We start from the raw sequence: 16,966 nt of genomic DNA, 5'->3' as shown, positions 1-16,966 counted from the left end.
CCCTAAGTCCTTGACCCGTCCTTAGGGTCAGAAAGCTTTAACCCAGGCCCTGTTTGGGCTCAGGGCAGGTTCGGGTCAACAAGGCCAAACTTGCACCCCTAAATCAAACTAATCCTTAACGAACTAATTTTGGACGGATCAGTTGAAAACCAGACCGCACCAACCAATCAATATCCAAATTGAAAATCGAACCAAATGAAACTGATAAAAAATCATAAAGTATGTGGTTATGAATAAGTGGCTTCGATTATCCATTGATATTTGAACCAATCAATACAGGGGTGAGAGTTTGTGATGAGAAACGAGTCTCTTTGCATAATCACATCATCAATAGTGAGCATGGTTCGTAATCTCATGATGTGTTGACCGAGATCGATCCCAAATATTTAAAGATATGATATCAATCCAAAAAAAAAATAGGGGTAATCCCATCCGATCCAGACCGATTCAAAGTGATCTAGATCGATATTGGTCGAGACTGATCCCAATCCTGATCCGATTTCCGATACCTTAAACCTTTGTTTTTTTTTTTATGAGAAAAAAAATGACAAACTAAAAGGAGGAATATACAAGAAAGTTAGAGTCCAAGCCCTTTTGGCCAAATTAGAAACTACTGCAGAACACAAAGGATCTTCTATCATACTAAACTTTAAATTCAAGTTTTGGGCTACAGAGTTGATGTACAAAAAGGTACTGAAGGAGATGCCACAGCTGAACCACATACTTATAGACAGGTTGCCAAGGATTTACGATGGGTCACTGCAATGAAGGATGAATTTTGGGCTCTTCTTGCCAATAATACATGGGTACTTGTTCTTGCCTCTCAAGCCACAAACCTTGTCAGCTGCAAGTGGGTTTATAGGATAAAGACCAACAGTGATGGTTGTGTTCAACGATGCAAAGCATGGTTGGTTGCCAAAGGATACCTTCAACAACCTAGCATCGATTTTACTAATACCTTTAGTCCGGTTGTGAAGGCAGCAACCATCCGAATAGTACTTACTCTTGCTGTTGGCAACAAATGGAAGATCAAGCATTTAGATGTGAAGAACACCTTTCTCCATGGCACCCTTCATGAAGAGGTCTATATGGAACAAGCCCCTGATTTTCTTGACTCTACCGTCCCAAAGCATGTTTGCAAGTTGAAAAAAGCAATATATGCCCTCCGCCAATCTCCTTGGGTCTGGTTTCATGCTTTTAGCTCTTTTCTTTTACAACATGGTTTCCAACAAAGCTCGGTCGACAGCTCCATGTTTGTTCAGAATTCAGAGTATGGTTTGCTTGTGCATCTATTATATGTTGATGATATAATCCTTACTGGTGCAAATTCTTCTCATCTCCAACAGTTCATTCACCTTCTTGGTACATCATTTGCGATGACAGACCTTGGTGATTTGCATTATTTTCTCAGCATTGAGGCTACCACTACCCCCACAGGTCTTCACGTTACATAGGCTAAATATAATCTTGATTTACTGCAGAAAACTGGCGTGACCGGGTGCAAACCTTACAATTCCCCAGCGGTTGTTGGTTGTAAGCTCTCTCTCTCCAATGGCTCCCCTCTACCTGATCCCCATGAATATAGGCAGATCGTGGGTGCTCTCTAGTATCTAACAATCACAAGGCCTAATCTCTGTTATGCGGTGAATCAGGTATGCCAATTCATGCATACCCCAATCTCAGATCATCTCCTTACACTCAAGAGGATTTTAAGATACCTCAAGCACACATTAGGTGCTGGAATTACCATCACTCCCAGCTCTTTGCATAGCATTCGGGCCTTCATCGACGCTGATTGGGCAGGCTGCCCAGACACCAGAAGATCCACCTTTGGTTTTTGTGTTTTCCTTGGTGACACATTAATCTCGTGGTGCTCCAAGAAGCAACCCCACAGTGTCTCGGAGCAGCTCTGAAGCTGAGTATAAGGCCCTCGCAGCCATAGCCTCTGAAATACTTTGGATCTCTTATTTGTTACAAGATCTTCATGTCCCACTCCAACTACCTCTTCTATTCTATTGTAACAATTTATCTGCTACACACATGGCTGCAAATCTAGTGCTCCATGCATGAACTAAACAAATTGAAGTGGATTACCATTTTGTCTGTGATCATGTCCTCAATCATAAATTGAAGGTTCAGTTTGTACGATCCACTCATCAACTGGATGATATATTCACGAAGGGCCTACCATCAGCTGTGTTTACATTTCATCGATCCAAACTGCTTTGGCTTCCACCCATCAGTTTGTAGGGGGATGATAAGACAAAAGAATATCACATCAGCACCACATCATCACAGCTCCCACCAATCACAATAGATCTCTGACACACAAATGCCAAGTCATTCTCCATGTAGATTGATTCTCTTTATTTTTAGTGTTTGTTATACGATACAGTAGGGTTCCTCCTCTGTAAAAGACATGTAAAGGTTCTTTATAAATACATCACTGTACAAAGAATATTAGTGAGACAGAATTACAAAATCAATACATCTCCTTTTAGTGTGAAGTGTGAACAGAGAAAATTTTCATTTTTTATTCTCATTCAAAATAATTCCCTGCTGAGAGAAAAGTCAAAAATAAACATTTGACTATGCGAGTGAACAAAACGTTTCCTTGGCTGTGAAGTCGTAAAGTGTGTTTCACTGTGTTGCGTTCTCTGAGTGTACCTCCTTCCGGCTTTTCGTGTTTGATGATACATCAGTAGTTGTAAATTAGCTTTAGTGTTCGATGACATTGTTTGATGTTACGGGTTTTAATTTCAGGGAAAAGGGTTTGAAGCCGATGGACTGTGTGAAGCTCAGTGACAATTCTCATTAGATGGTGAATTTCATTGCTGATTACTATAAAGAACATCGAGAGCTTCCCTGTTCTCAGTCAAGTTATGGTGCGACTTGCCACCCTTTTAATTTGGAAACAAGAAATTGATGGGTAATGTTCTTTTTATTGGTTTGTGGGTTTCAGTTCTATTATTTTTCAAGTTCTCAACTCCACAGTTGATTCTGGAATGAAGTTACTCAACTTTCTAATAATCATTTAAAGCTAAAGATTCAGTGGATGATGCTCATTTTCAATCTTATCGTTCACTCTCTCTCTCTCTCTCCCTCTTAATAACATTAGTTTACCATTGGAATTTATCTACCAGTGGAGTGTTTCAGTTTTTGAACTTTTGAGTTTGTTGACGAGGATATATCTCAATTAAGTAATATTTTTGAGAGTGCAGATATTCAAGAGAAGATATTACTTGGGATATCCCATTGCAAAGCCCTGATTACTTTGCATATTTTCCTTCTAATAGCAGTACTAATGGGTTCTTAGGAGAAATGCTCATCGCTGGTATTAACATTGTTGGTTTCAGTTGAGTGACTTCTCCTACTTAAACCAAACTGGAAGTCATTGAAATGGATTGGCTTTGTAAATTGCTGAAGCTACCTGAAGATTTCCTTTCACAGGGTAAGGTTAAAAGTGGTTATATTTGCATTGCTTTAATGATTTTTCGCATATAAATGGAGAACAAGAACATAATGTGACTTCATACAAAAAGAACATAGTGTGACTCAAAGATGTTAACAAGTTTAGGTGTTTTATGCCATGACACCAACTCTAGGCCTTCATCACCATGATTTTAATTTATTTTCTAATAATGTTGGTTGTTTGAGAATGATTCCATTTCTGGCATGTTGTTTGTTGCTGGCCATCATGTAATACCTTAGGATCCATGTAGCCGACCCCATTTAGTTGGGATAACGCTGAGTTGTTGTTGTTGGTTGTTGAGAATGATTCCATCGCTGGCATGTTGTATGTTGCTGGCCATCATGTAATACTTTCTTGGACAAACCCAAAGGCACATTTCACTTTCCCTGCGGCCATGTGGGATTTAGGTTCAATATCAGATCAGTGTCTTCCCCTCCTGGAGCCTGCAGTAGCGGGAGCCTCATGCACTGGGACGCTCTTTTTTTATCAGATTGTTAGAAGTTCTATAGAACTGAATGCTTGAGTGATCAATATGGATCACCAAGCCTTTTATTTATATTCGAAAGAGTTACATTGATTCAAACTAGAAATAGGAAAGCAACCTTTGCCGATTCTAATTAATTCCCAATAAGAATCGGCTAAGGGAAGAAGAACATAAAAAAGGACAATTATACCCCTATCGGGTAATACACTGTTTTAACACAGATCAATGTCTTCCCTGGCTGAAATATTAGAGATACCCACTTAAAACAGAGACAAACTATTTGCTGAAGAAAGTGAACTCATAATATGTACAATCTCGTTCATTCAAAGATAAACTTAGGTCAGTGTTGCATGAAGCTTAAAACTTGGAATAAGGTGTTTTCTTTGTGCCCTAGGGATAAGCTTTGTTACCTAGACACTTCAAAGTAGGTTCATACCCCAGTCTATCATTTCACTTTTATGGACTCTTGCATGTTAATCATACCCTTGCACTGTAAACATTGGAATAATAGAAGTCTAGGTTTAATGCCAACAGCATGAAGGTACATAACCCCAAAGGGGTAGGCGGGTAGCTCAGTTGGTAAAGATCAACACCTCATAATTTAGAGGTCATGAGTTCAAACCTCCTTGGGGCCTACTTATCAAAAAAAGAAAAAGAAAACATGTAGGTACATTGCATAGTGGCTGATAATTGGAGTTTCGCTTGAGGTTGAAGGAGATTATTCAAGTTTGTTCCTGTGAACTGCTGGAAGTATGGGGAAACTTGGAAATGGTTATATTTTGGGTTAAGCTAAAGGGCATGTATGTTTTTCCTTTCCAACTCTTATAGTGGAAATTAGTAATATGCGAAAATATTATATTTCTAATCCTTCTTACTCATAGGAAATTGATAAGTATACAACAACAACAAACTCAGCCTTATCCCAACTAAATCGGATCGGCTACATGGTAGGCCTTAAGCCTTGTGAAACCTCGGAACCAAAGCCCAAGACATGTAGAGAAGGGCAGGCGGATGGACCGTTGGTCATTGCAGAAGGGAGGACTGCTGGAGGATGCAGATGACTGCCGGAATGACCATTGGGAGAACCTGAGGCAGGCTGCTCCCTATGGCGAAGGGGACGCCGACAACGGCTCTTTCGACAACCACACATAGGGGAGTGGGATGGGTTAGCCAAAGGAAAGGGGGTGGGGGGAGCAGGGTAAAGAGTATGAGGTTGAATATTGGAGACAGAGGCAAAGGCAATGGGGACAAGGGTACCACCAGCGGAATAGGCATAGAAGGATGAAACATCAGGTGTTGTTCATCAGGGGCTAGGGTTTTGGGGAGGCATTGGTTGGAGTCATGCCCAAAGACTGTGCACACAACACAGTGCGGTGGTTCTAGTCGTAGAAGACATCTTGCTCAAACATGAAACCCTCCCCATCAGAGATAGTAATCGAGGCAGGTAGGGGCTCTTCAGCTGGTATGTCCACACAGATACATGCAAAAGTGAGACAATCTTTCTTTTTGGTTCTATCATCTGAATAGAGTGGGGTAGTAATGAGAGGGGGAAAGATAGGCATTACCCTCGAGAGAAAATAGTAACAATGTAATGCAAAGGCCTCCGTTAAACATGGCAATGCTAGCTCAAACAACTTTCTTAGAGCTACTCCCAAACCAGCTCTAATATGATCCAGTCCTTACTTTATCCTTCCTAGTTTTGCCACTCATCCATCTCAACATCCACATCTCCGCTACACTGAGTTTTTCTATATGATGCTTCGTAACTGCCCAACATTCTGCACCATACATCATAGCCAGTCATATGACTATCCTATAAAAATTTTCTTCAAGTTTTAAAGGAATATGCCGATCACACAATACTCCAGATGCACCTCTCCACTTCAGCCATCCTATTTTAATTCTCTGTGAAACATATCCTCTATATCATCTTTTTTATTTATGATTGAGCCAAGATACCTAAAATAATCACTTTGTGGAATTTCCCTCTCATCAATTTTCACCACCTCATTGTGCATCTTATTGTAACCAAAGTTACACACCATATACTCCGTCTTCATTCTACTTATCTTAAAACCTTTTGCTTCCAAGGTTGATCTCCATAACTCTAACTTGGTGTTAATCCCTGCTTTTGTCTCATCGACCAAAACAACATCATCAGCAAAAAGCGTACACTAAGGAACCTCATCTTGAATGTCTCTGGTTAAATCATCCATTATAAGTGCAAACAAATAAGGCCTAAAGCTGATCTCTAATGTAACCCAATTGTAATTGGGAATTCACTACCTTGGCCCCCCATAGTTCTTACACTTGTCACCACACCATCATACATATCTATAATTTTGTCCACTTATTTACTTGAAACACTTCTCTTCTCTAGTATTTGTCTGATTAACTCTCTAGGGATTTTTTCATAACTCATACGCTTTTTTTAGGTCAATAAAGACCGTATGGAGATCTTTCTTGCAATCTCTAAATTTTTCCATGAGTCTCCTAATTAGGTAAATAGCTTCCGTCATGGATCACCTTGGCATAAAACCAAATTGGTTCTCCATAATAGTAGTTTCTTGTCTCAATTTATGGGAGCCTCTCCCATAAATCTTCATGTTGACAATCAAATCAAATTATAATAAGTGGGCCAGTCTCCAGCAGACCAGCACTGCTATGTAGCAGTTAAGTTTGCACTCAAACTTTTGGGACATGTTATCCACATTATTCTCTAGTCACATGCTAATTTTCAGTCCAATCTGACTTCACCAAATGTCGAAATTGTGTTCAAAATTGTTTGAGAAGTCTTTTTTTTTTGGAGATATTTGGACCATTGAAGAAACTAGGGAAGTTCCTATTTACATCGCAATATAGTTGAAATGGGCCACTTTTGACATGTGGTCAATCCAGAGAATACCCATCCCTCTAGAGGTCGGAATGACCTTGCTGGAAGCCTTTTTAATAATAATAATAACAAATATTATTATTCTCCTAGGAGAGAGTGGTCGTAGATCAGCTCAGCCCATCCTCCCCCCGGCTCAGTCAGTCGAGCTATATATCGTGAAGTTCGTACTTTCCGTGGTCTAGCTACTTTCTATTGGTGATTTCTACAGGGCCAAGCCCAGATTGTATGCGTGACAGATCGGTCCAATCTCTGGTGGTCACAATCCCCTAACCTGATCTCCCAGCACAATATCCATTTGTAGAAGTCTGAATTATAATTATTATCGTGGTAATAATAATAATAACAAATTAACAATAATTATAACTTTTAGCATACTCAAGGCTGTACATAAGGTATCATGCTTGAACAAAATTAAATAAATTTCAGGTGAATGAATAGAACCGGAAGAAATGATATATTTAATTCTTGTTCCCTGTGGTTGTTGCTGTTGTTTCAGATAATGCAAAAAGATAGTTGAAATGAATGCCAAATACTAATACAAATTTATGTGCAAAATTTCAAAACTATGGTGCTAGACTGTGGAGTGGTAGACATTTCCATATCTAATAAGAGTTTCTCTGTAGATCATTGAAGCTATGGATTGTTTTGTGACTATATGGTTTGGTGAATCTACAACATTACATAAGAAATCATATTGAATTGGCTAAAAAATTTAGCAACATGTTGCTGTTGACCAACGATTTGAGGTAATGATATCTCCATGTTTGTGGTCATTACCTCAAATATCAGTAGTTGTGCACAAGGCTCCCACTACTGCAGGGTCTGGGAGGGGCAAATGTACGCAGCCTTGCCCCCTGCTTCGCAGGACTGGCTGTTTCCATATGTTTGGAGAATCTACAACATTACATAAGAAATCATATTGAATTGGCTAAAGAATTGAGCAACATGTTGCTGTTGACCAACGATTTGAGGTAATGATATCTCCATGTTTGTGGTCATTACCTCAAATATCAGTAGTTGTGCACAAGGCTCCTGCTACTGCAGGGTCTGGGAGGGGCAAATGTACACAGCCTTGCCCCCTGCTTCGCAGAACTGGCTGTTTCCATATGTTTGTGGTCATTACCTCAAATATCAGTAGTTGTGCACAAGGCTCCCGCTACTACAGAGTCTGGCAGGGGCAAATGTACGCAGCCTTGCCCCCTGCTTCGCAGGACTGGCTGTTTCTATATGTTTGTGGTCATTACACTGTTACTATTTTCTCTCAAGGGTAATGCCTGTCTTTCCACTGTAGTCATCAGGTTATAACTTGTATCTGAGAGGATGATATAGCCATTTTGTTTTCCTTAATGATGATTCAACTGTTTTCATATGGATTCAAATGTACGCAGCCTTGCCCCCTGCTTCGCAGGACTGGCTGTTTCCATATGTTTGTAGTCATTACACTGTTACTATTTTCTCTTGAGGGTAATGCCTGTCTTCCACTGTAGTCATCAGGTTATAACTTGTATCTGAGAGGATGATATAGCCATTTTGTTTTCCTTATTGATGATTCAACTGTTTTCATATGGATTTCAGTTGTTCTCATCTGCTCTCGTACAATCTTTCTTTATCTTTGTATCTCAAACTAATGCTTTCTCTTGGTTACCACTGGATTTATCTGAATGGGCATCTATTGACATCTCTAGTTTTGTAAATTATGGGTGTGGGAAGTTAGCAACATGAAGTTCTAATGGTTTTCCTTCACCTAAAAGATTTAAATTTTGGAGAAAAAAATTCTGATTTCCCAACTACTGGTATTTCCAGGGCAGCCTACGGATTCAAATGTTAGCCAAAAGATGGACTTCACACAATTACTGATAGTTGTCTCGAAATTTTGTGTTGACCAAAAAGGAGATCATTGGCCATTGAGGTGGTTTGATCTTGAAGAACTTCTGGATATTTGTTCTATATCAGTATTTTTCGCTAAGTCCTGGTAACAGCCTCTTTGGAAACAGGGGTAAGGCTGCGTATATTTGACCCTCCCCAGACCCTGCTAAACACGGGAGCCTTGTGCACTGGGTACGGCCTTTTATCAGTATTTTGCTAAGACGGGAACACTTTGAAATTCATTGCTGTTAATCATCCTTGCATCAAATTGCTACCTTAGTCAATGATGCTGGTAACCTGGGTTAGAGTATTTTATTTGTTAGATCTAAAACTGATTCCAGTAGTGTGTTTCTTCTTAAACAAAGAAGCAAAACAAGAGAGTTCTTTTGGAATTCTGTTTGCCATGAGGAGGGAAGTTAGATCTATCATCTTTCCTGAATGAAAGATGCCTTCATTTCTTCCTAGAAAGCGACGGTAAAAAAAAATGATGGCTTCCCTTGACCTTTCTTACATGGTTGTTGGGATATGGGGAAGGACAGTTACATCCTGATTGTTCCAGGAATTTTATGACGATGGATACAAGGAGCAATCCTACATTTATCATTTGTTGTCAAGAAAGAAGGGACAGCAGAACTGAAGGACGAAGATTACCACCCAATCAGCCTTATGTACAAAGTCTTCACCTTGCAAATGAGAGAAAGGCTGGAGGAAGTCATCTTGCTGTAAGGGTCAGTTATGAGGGGAGAAAAAATCTGGATTAGTGGATGGGTTCTTATAATAAATGAGTTATTGATTAAAGAGAGGCACCTCTCTAGGGAAGCCTATAATATTGAAGTGATTGGTCTTTCTGAGCTATATGCTGAGGGGAAAAGATTTGATGTCAAGTGGGGAAACTGTATAAAAGGGTTCCAAGCCTCTCTTGTCTAAAGACTCTAAATTACATGTCCTCTCTCTCTCTCAACCACTAGTCTAACCTGAATCTGCCTTGGGGTACTGGGTTTACGGTTCAGGCCCAAGGGACCCCAGTTACACGAAGCTTTCCCCATACCCCATGTGACGTTTCACTCGTCGGGACTCGAACCTGGGACCCTGTGACCGAAGCACATCGTCCTAAACCATCCGAGCAAACTCAATGGGGGGGGGGGGAGGGGTCACATTTTGAATTGTACTTGTTTATTTCTTCATTTAAGTTTTTTTATTAATCGCGTTTGCTGATGTCATTGGGCCTTCCTCCCTGGGTCTTTCTGCTGGATTGAACCAACCTCCTTCAGTTGGCTCAACTTCTGGATCAGCTCTTAAACCGTTATTTTGTAGTTAATGAAAAAGAATCTGTTATTTGTTACCAGGCCAGACTCTTGTAACTACTCAACTTGTTCATCATTTTGACATTAATCCACTTACATAATTTATACCTTTCATGCCCATCAGAAAAAAGAAAAAAGAAAAAGATAGTCCATATCCTTCATGGTAAGTTGTGGATTTGATCAATTGAAACAGGAAGTTTCTTGTTTCATCATTCATAAGGTGGCTCTACTGTTGCAGGGAAAAACCAAAATTTTTAAAAAAATAAAAAAAAACACCTTCGTGTGAAAGTAAGTCACTTCCAGGTAACTTGATGTCATCCAGAGTAAAACTAGTTTCATTCATTTTAGTTTTCCCCTTGTCAGTGGCAAAGTTATTTATAAATTTAAGCAAAAGAGAGTAGTCTGAACTCTGAACATGATCATTTCATATACTAAGTCTTATTTTCATTATGAAAAAAATTTATTTTGTAATCAATTTCAGAGCTTCTCCATTATCTTTTCCATCCATGCAGATTGCTGTGCCTTGGATTTTTGCATTTGATCCATATCCTGTGTGATGATCAAGAACACAACGATAAACTGAACTGTAAATTACTTGCTTGTTTATCGTGAACTGTTTCATCTAGTTTACATTTGCATGATATTTGTGGGTAAATGACTCTTTTTCTTTATTTAAACCATTTCAAACAGGTCCTCTCTGGAAAATACATTCTACGTTTTGGTGTGAGAGCTCCATTAACAGACGAGAACCAAGTAAAAGCAGCAATGAAAGTGTTGCAAGATGAGGCCATCAGCTTGTCAGGGAAGTTCTAGAATGAGTTAGGGAATTTTTCTTTCTTCATTCATTTTTTTCTTGTTGAAGTCTATCGTTTTTTCAGCCATTAACTTGCAACAAAGCTTCTAGTTTGCTATTTCATCTATTTCACTGGCCAAATTTTTTTCTACAATAAGCTGCAACAGAGACCAACAGCTATTCAATTTTAATATTGACAAGGAGTAGTGGTGATTTACTGGGTCTAATGGTGATCCCTGGACCAGTAGGATCCTTGATATTTATTGGTCAGGGAATATTTGGTGGGGAAGAACTTTTTGCCAAGAATATTGCACCAATAACCTAATTAATAAAAGAAGTAAAATAGAAAAAAGGGAAATTACCTTTGATTTCAATCTAATTATGAAATGCATCTTTCTCTTAAAACAAAATCTCTATCTAGAGCCTCATCATATCCTTGTTGCTAAATGATTCACTTGACTATGGAAGAGAGAGGTGTCTTGTTGTTTCAAAATACAGTAACTCATAAACTAAGGCCAACAGAATAGAGGTTCATCATATTACCCAGCATAAATCTCTTTTATGGAAATTCAATTTTCTTTTTGAAGCTGAAAAGAGGTAATATATAGAATAAACAGTAATAGTTTCTGAAGACATGGATCCAACATAATTTAAGACCTGGGACTATATGAGCCTTATCCATATCAGATTCATGTACCTATGATTATTTTGACCTGGATCTTGATCTAAACTTTATCTTTTTTCATCAGACTCTTGCATTCAGGCTCCGTCAAGACCAGGAGGGCTTCGATCCATTGTGATTCGGTTCCTTGGTATAGAGATCTCTGCCATAAAACAGAGAGCTCGACCTTTAACCCGATGATTATAGGAAAGAGGCAACTAACAATCCTTATTTAGATAGCTGAACTGATGTAGAATTTTTTTTTAACCAGCAATTGACATGGCCAAGGTTTCCAAGAAATATTTACTCATTACCTAGGCCACATCCCAGGTTGGCCCCTCAATTCTATATAGTCAGCGCATCAATGTAAGCCCCGAATACAGTTGAGTTTCTGAGCCAGCTGCTCACCTATTATGGGCTTAAGAGGTTTTGGCTTGGGCCTCGGCCAATAGACCTTCAGAGTTTGGCTGGAAGGTATTTTCATCAACCTGATTAACAACATCAATTTCAGGCCTGGACTTGCTGGGTGGTTATTTGGGCATGAAATCTAAGCTTAGGAGGCCCACCGGCCAATTTTTTGTCCAACTGTCATGTAATTGGCCTGGTCTAGAAGTACACAGTATTATCTGGCTCATTGGCAGCCTCATTGCAGAATAATGTGGCTCACAATGTTTTATTGGTATATTTGATGTTTTTCTCCCATTATAGTGGGGAAATGGATCAATATCAGATGGCTTGGCCCAAATAATGCAGAATTCGGATAGATTGTTATAAATCCAGAGAGCTTTATTACTACCACTGCTTGAATAAGTCACAACCTGAAATTAAATTCATTGAAAACAGCCCTAACCTTTTTACCTAAAGAACACTTATTCATTTGAACAAGCCAATTATGGCTACAGGTTTGATTTGCCGATGAGTTTGTGGACAAAATGGCAAATTGAGGTTTGTTCACTGAGAAAGCAAAGACTTGTTAAGTAACTCAAAACTGGCTCAATAGAAGGAGGTCAGAAGACTTGGGAAACTTGGTTTGCTGGTTGCAAATGCTGCATCTATGTTGGCATGGTTTTCATCTAAGTTCCACAGGCCTCCCCACAGAATGTCATCATTCAATGTCTCTGGTGCAGAGGCATCACTATTGAACATGAAAGAGAGTAGGCATTGCTCCTCAGAGGAGTTGGAATACATGGAATCCATCTCCTGCCTCACTTGAGCCCTCTGCTCACTCTCATCAAGTAGAGACATGATCCTTTTCATGTCAAATTGGTTTTGTTGCTGTTGTTGCTGCTGTTGTTGTAGCTGCTGCTTTTGCAGCTGAAGCTGTTGTCGTCTAAGGAGTCGAGTTTTTGACTTCTCAGAGTGTTCTGATGCAGATTTTCCCTTCTTCTTGAAATGGGTCCTCCAGTAGTTCTTAATCTCATTGTCTGTTCTCCCAGGCAAGCTCCGGGCAATTGTTGACCACCTGAAGATATCATATTCTTCTTCAGCTATGTGATCTATTTATTTATTTAGTTGTTCAAACAAGTGTAGAGACTCCAGTAAAAGAAACCATCCTATAATGGACCAGTTTCTTACTTTAAAAACTTGAAATATGACACAATTGTCTCACCTGTTTCCCCACCGGGCATGAAGCTCTAGAATGATATTCTCTTCATGTGGTGTTATCTGCCCTCTCTTGAGGTCAGGCCTCAAATAATTCACCCACCTCAGCCTACAACTCTTGCCATTCCTTTTCAGCCCTGAACCCAACAGATAAAAACAAGAAATTAGTGAATTTATATTCTAATTCTTCTACAAATATTTCACTCAAAACCAATGTTCAAATATGGTACAGCACAACGAGTTAGGAAATTATACAAAATTGTGCTAAAATAACTTAAAAGGAAGAAGATAGTTTGTTCACTTGCAATTTGATTGAGTTGACAATTGAGGTTGGGAAACTAAAGATGTTTTCAGTAGTTAGAAGATGGGTACCTGCAAATCTTGCCACAGAGTTCCATCTTCCCTCTCCATGTAACTTGACATATTCAATTAGCAATTTATCCTCTTCAGCAGTCCAAGGTCCTTTCCTCCAGCCTTCTTCTATGATTCCCCAGCCCAAGTGTCCTGCCATCACTCTCCCAACCATGTACTAAGCTAACCTTCCTTCTCTTTTACAGAGAAATATTTGGCTTCCTAGTTTTATGACATTAGTTTGTGATGCTCCCGCTTATATATATATCTCCATAATCTCCACCTCATCCCATCAGTCAATTAACTGTCTCTGTCAAATGATCCCTAGCAATCTCTAACCAAAGAAAAAAAATCACATAAGTAAATAAATAAAAACACAACCAAAATCCATGTCGATCTCCTCTATGAGTAGATAGGTGGTGATCTTCAGAAATACCACTTCCACCACCTCATCAAGTTACCAAAATACCCCTATACTTTTTTCTTTCTTCTGAGGAATGTTCAGGTGTTAATTGCATGGATCAGCACTTTCTGTTGGTGACCCACTTTGCAGTAAGGGTAAAGTTACATTAGAACAAAACACATTCCAGAAATTTGATTATTTTATAACTAGAGAGAATGTTCTGTACTGGTTCACTAGTATACCTATACTATCAATGGATCCAGACCCTAAACTGGTGGTTTTTGATCTATATATATGAATTTATTTGAAGACAATTACTAATGTATTAAGATTTGGGAATCTTTATGACTACTTAATGATGCCAGCACATTGGGTGACATACCTTATAGAGATGAAATCACTTACGTTAGACTGTACTGGATCTAAGATTAGACAAAAGGGAAAAGTATAGGTTAGGGCTTATGTCATCAAGATACTGTGAAACTAGTAGAGCCCTTTGAAGCCACGTATAGCTTTAAAAGGTATAGCATATAGGCCAAAAAAAACCCTAGTGGACGGTTGATTGTTTTCTTGAAAACTACTATAAGACCAATGGATATCTCACATCTGTTTGATAAAATAACATTTCTTATTGAATGCTTAGGTGATTGATTCTGGGTTATCCCCATTAAATCTTTTCTTTATTAGTTACTGTGCTTTATTAAGAATGCTATTTTGGGTTATTGGGGTATTAAAATATTCTGAATGAGATGCCACGGGAGGGACACGTGTTGCTTATTTCCTAACTAGAACATTACACGCATGGATTTGTTTATTAATCTGATTCTATCCATGGAGATCTTGTACGGATTGATTAATAAGAACAAAACCATTAGAAAAAGAACGGTTTAGCATCACAGACAATGTTCATGAAGCTGAGTTGTCTTTAGTTAAATGTTGATGGTTTTGTAGTGAGTCTACAAAAGGGGCTAAAAGGAGATCTGATGGAGCTGTGCTTCTTACAATTTCTTTTTAAACTTAGTGAGTGACCCTTTCTTTCTCTCTTCTCAATTTTAAAAAGCCAATGCCAATGACATACCACTAGGTTCCAGAAACTTAAACAATTGAAGCTTTTAAACCTTAAAAAAATCATGTAGGGTGTGAGTTTCTCTTAAACCCATTTGTTTTTTATTAGGGTAGGCACAGGCAATCTGATATTGAACTTGCTATCATCTGTGTGTTGCGTTACAGAACATAAACCATTTAAAAAAAGTTCTATAGACTTGACTGTGTTTGCTTCTAATTTGACTTTGACCATACCTGTCGTCGACAAATGCTCACGCTTGCACCACCGGCCGGTAAATGATGTTTGATCCAATTGCAAAACACATCTGTTTGTCCAATTGAGATACAGAGTCAAACTTAAGTTCTTGATTATCACATTAATTTAAAATTTTAAACCATACACATCACTTAAAGATAAGAGATTAGTGGAAAACCAGTGTGGATTTTCTTTCTTTTTGCCTTTTTTTGGGATCTATGGTTAGTCCTAGTTTCAAATTCTTCAGTTTGACCTTACCTGTCATGATACATGAAAAAGGGCTGAAAGATGATAATGGTTGTGATTTGTGAATGCTTGATACAGACCAGTTTGAGCTAAAAAAAAAAAAAGGATCAAGAAACAAAGTTCTAATCCTTTTAAGGTGATCATGAATGGCTTGAAATGCCCATCAATAGAGGTGTACAGGGGTCAACCAAAGTCTCTCTTGTTGACCAGTCTGGTCATGCTATAATGCACTTGAGAAAAACAAATGGAACTTCCCACTAAACCAAAATATCTTTCCCCAACCAAACATTAGAGATGTTTGTGTTTGTGTTTCTTTAACTATACCCAATTGTTATGGATGTAATCTTTAGTGGGTAGGCTCCATGGATATGCATTGTGCAGTGCTTGGTGAGTTGACTTGGGGAATTGATTCTAATCTCTGAGTTGGTTACATGAGAACCCTGAAATTCAGCAAAGATGAATGTGTTTTAACTTGAAGATTCAGCTTCAGTTCTTCTGTTCTTTTCTCGGCTATTCTGTGCTTCAAAATCCTTCTAACAAGGCACTTGATAAGTTAGACAAAAAAGAAAAAATCAAGACATGCTTCAGGGACTGCTTACAGATTTAATGGTAATTGGGTTTACTTGGAGACTTTTTAAGCTTCAAATAGGAGACATGGTTTGACGAATCGGTATCGGATCAGCCGGATAACTGATTCCTGGTCGATCCCATGTTGGTGGATTGGTACAGACCAATTTTTGAAGAAAAATAAGGATAAATCTGTCTGATGAAGACCGATATGGGTCGATCCGGATTGTATCAGCCGAGACCGATACGGACCATGATATTGATTACTACTTAATCCCTAATAGGAGGTGCTTCATTTTTCTTTTTCTTTTTTTTTCTTTTTTTTGATGAGAAAGAAAATTTCATTAAAATTAAAGGGTAGAATTTGTACAATCCATGCACAAGGGGTAGGGGAGGCATATGTAACACAAGATTTAAGCCAAGAGACAATAGAGGGGTTAGCCAGTTCTTTAAAAACCACCCCACATGTTTGATCCAAAATCTTCAAAAAATAGGGCAGGACTTCGTAAGGCCAAGGGAAAAGGGATGGAGTTGGAAGAAGTCCAGGTAGTACCCTATTAGAGCACCAAACTTCTTTCAACTTCAAACCTCTCACGGCAGCAGACTCAAGACCATTAAGAATGGCAGTTAACTCATGTTCCAAAAAATGATTGTTTTTACATCGCCCGAGAAAACGATTTTTTCCTTGTTCCTTTTTATTTTTTGGAGACAAGAGGGGTATCCGACTTTAGGCCAACTAAATCCCCCTAGGCTCGTACATGACCCCCGCACCACGCACGAATCGGGAGCTTCTGGGCCTTAGTGAGCCTCAGGCGGGTGGCCCCAAGAAATTATGTAGCGACGAAGATTTGATCACGAGACCTCGCTTCCTGAGGCGGAGTCTCATGTCCCCTCCAAGCCAACTGCGCTAACCCCTTGGGGTTCTGTTCCTTGTTCTTTATCCTTAGATATTTTCCATAATGAATGTACACCGTGTATATCCACAAAGACTGTGGGGTTAATCTCAAATTTAGAATATATTTTC

At 39.0% G+C, this 16,966-nt stretch overlaps 1 protein-coding gene across 2 annotated transcripts; it reads right to left on the bottom strand.

The window, feature by feature from the left end:
- Positions 1–10,678: 10,678 nt before the first annotated feature.
- LOC122653502 (myb-related protein 305-like) lies at positions 10,679–13,639 on the bottom strand. 2 transcript variants are annotated; one of them, XR_006331821.1, is made up of 4 exons: positions 13,448–13,639; positions 13,083–13,212; positions 12,373–12,935; positions 10,679–10,831 (listed from the first exon to the last, which is right to left on the bottom strand). XR_006331821.1 is itself a non-coding variant. In XM_043847354.1 (3 exons), exons 1-3 carry the CDS (start codon positions 13,599–13,601, stop codon positions 12,467–12,469), a joined length of 753 nt encoding a protein of 250 aa, XP_043703289.1. In that variant the 5' UTR covers positions 13,602–13,639; the 3' UTR covers positions 12,241–12,466. The 2 variants fall into 2 exon arrangements, 1 of the variants encoding a protein (XP_043703289.1); XM_043847354.1 differs by lacking the exon at positions 10,679–10,831 and having other exon boundaries at positions 12,241–12,935.
- Positions 13,640–16,966: the final 3,327 nt, after the last annotated feature.

Source organism: Telopea speciosissima, chromosome 3 (genome assembly GCF_018873765.1).
Source record: "Telopea speciosissima isolate NSW1024214 ecotype Mountain lineage chromosome 3, Tspe_v1, whole genome shotgun sequence".
Taxonomy (NCBI): domain Eukaryota; kingdom Viridiplantae; phylum Streptophyta; class Magnoliopsida; order Proteales; family Proteaceae; genus Telopea; species Telopea speciosissima.
This window is presented reverse-complemented; position numbering and strand designations above follow the sequence as displayed.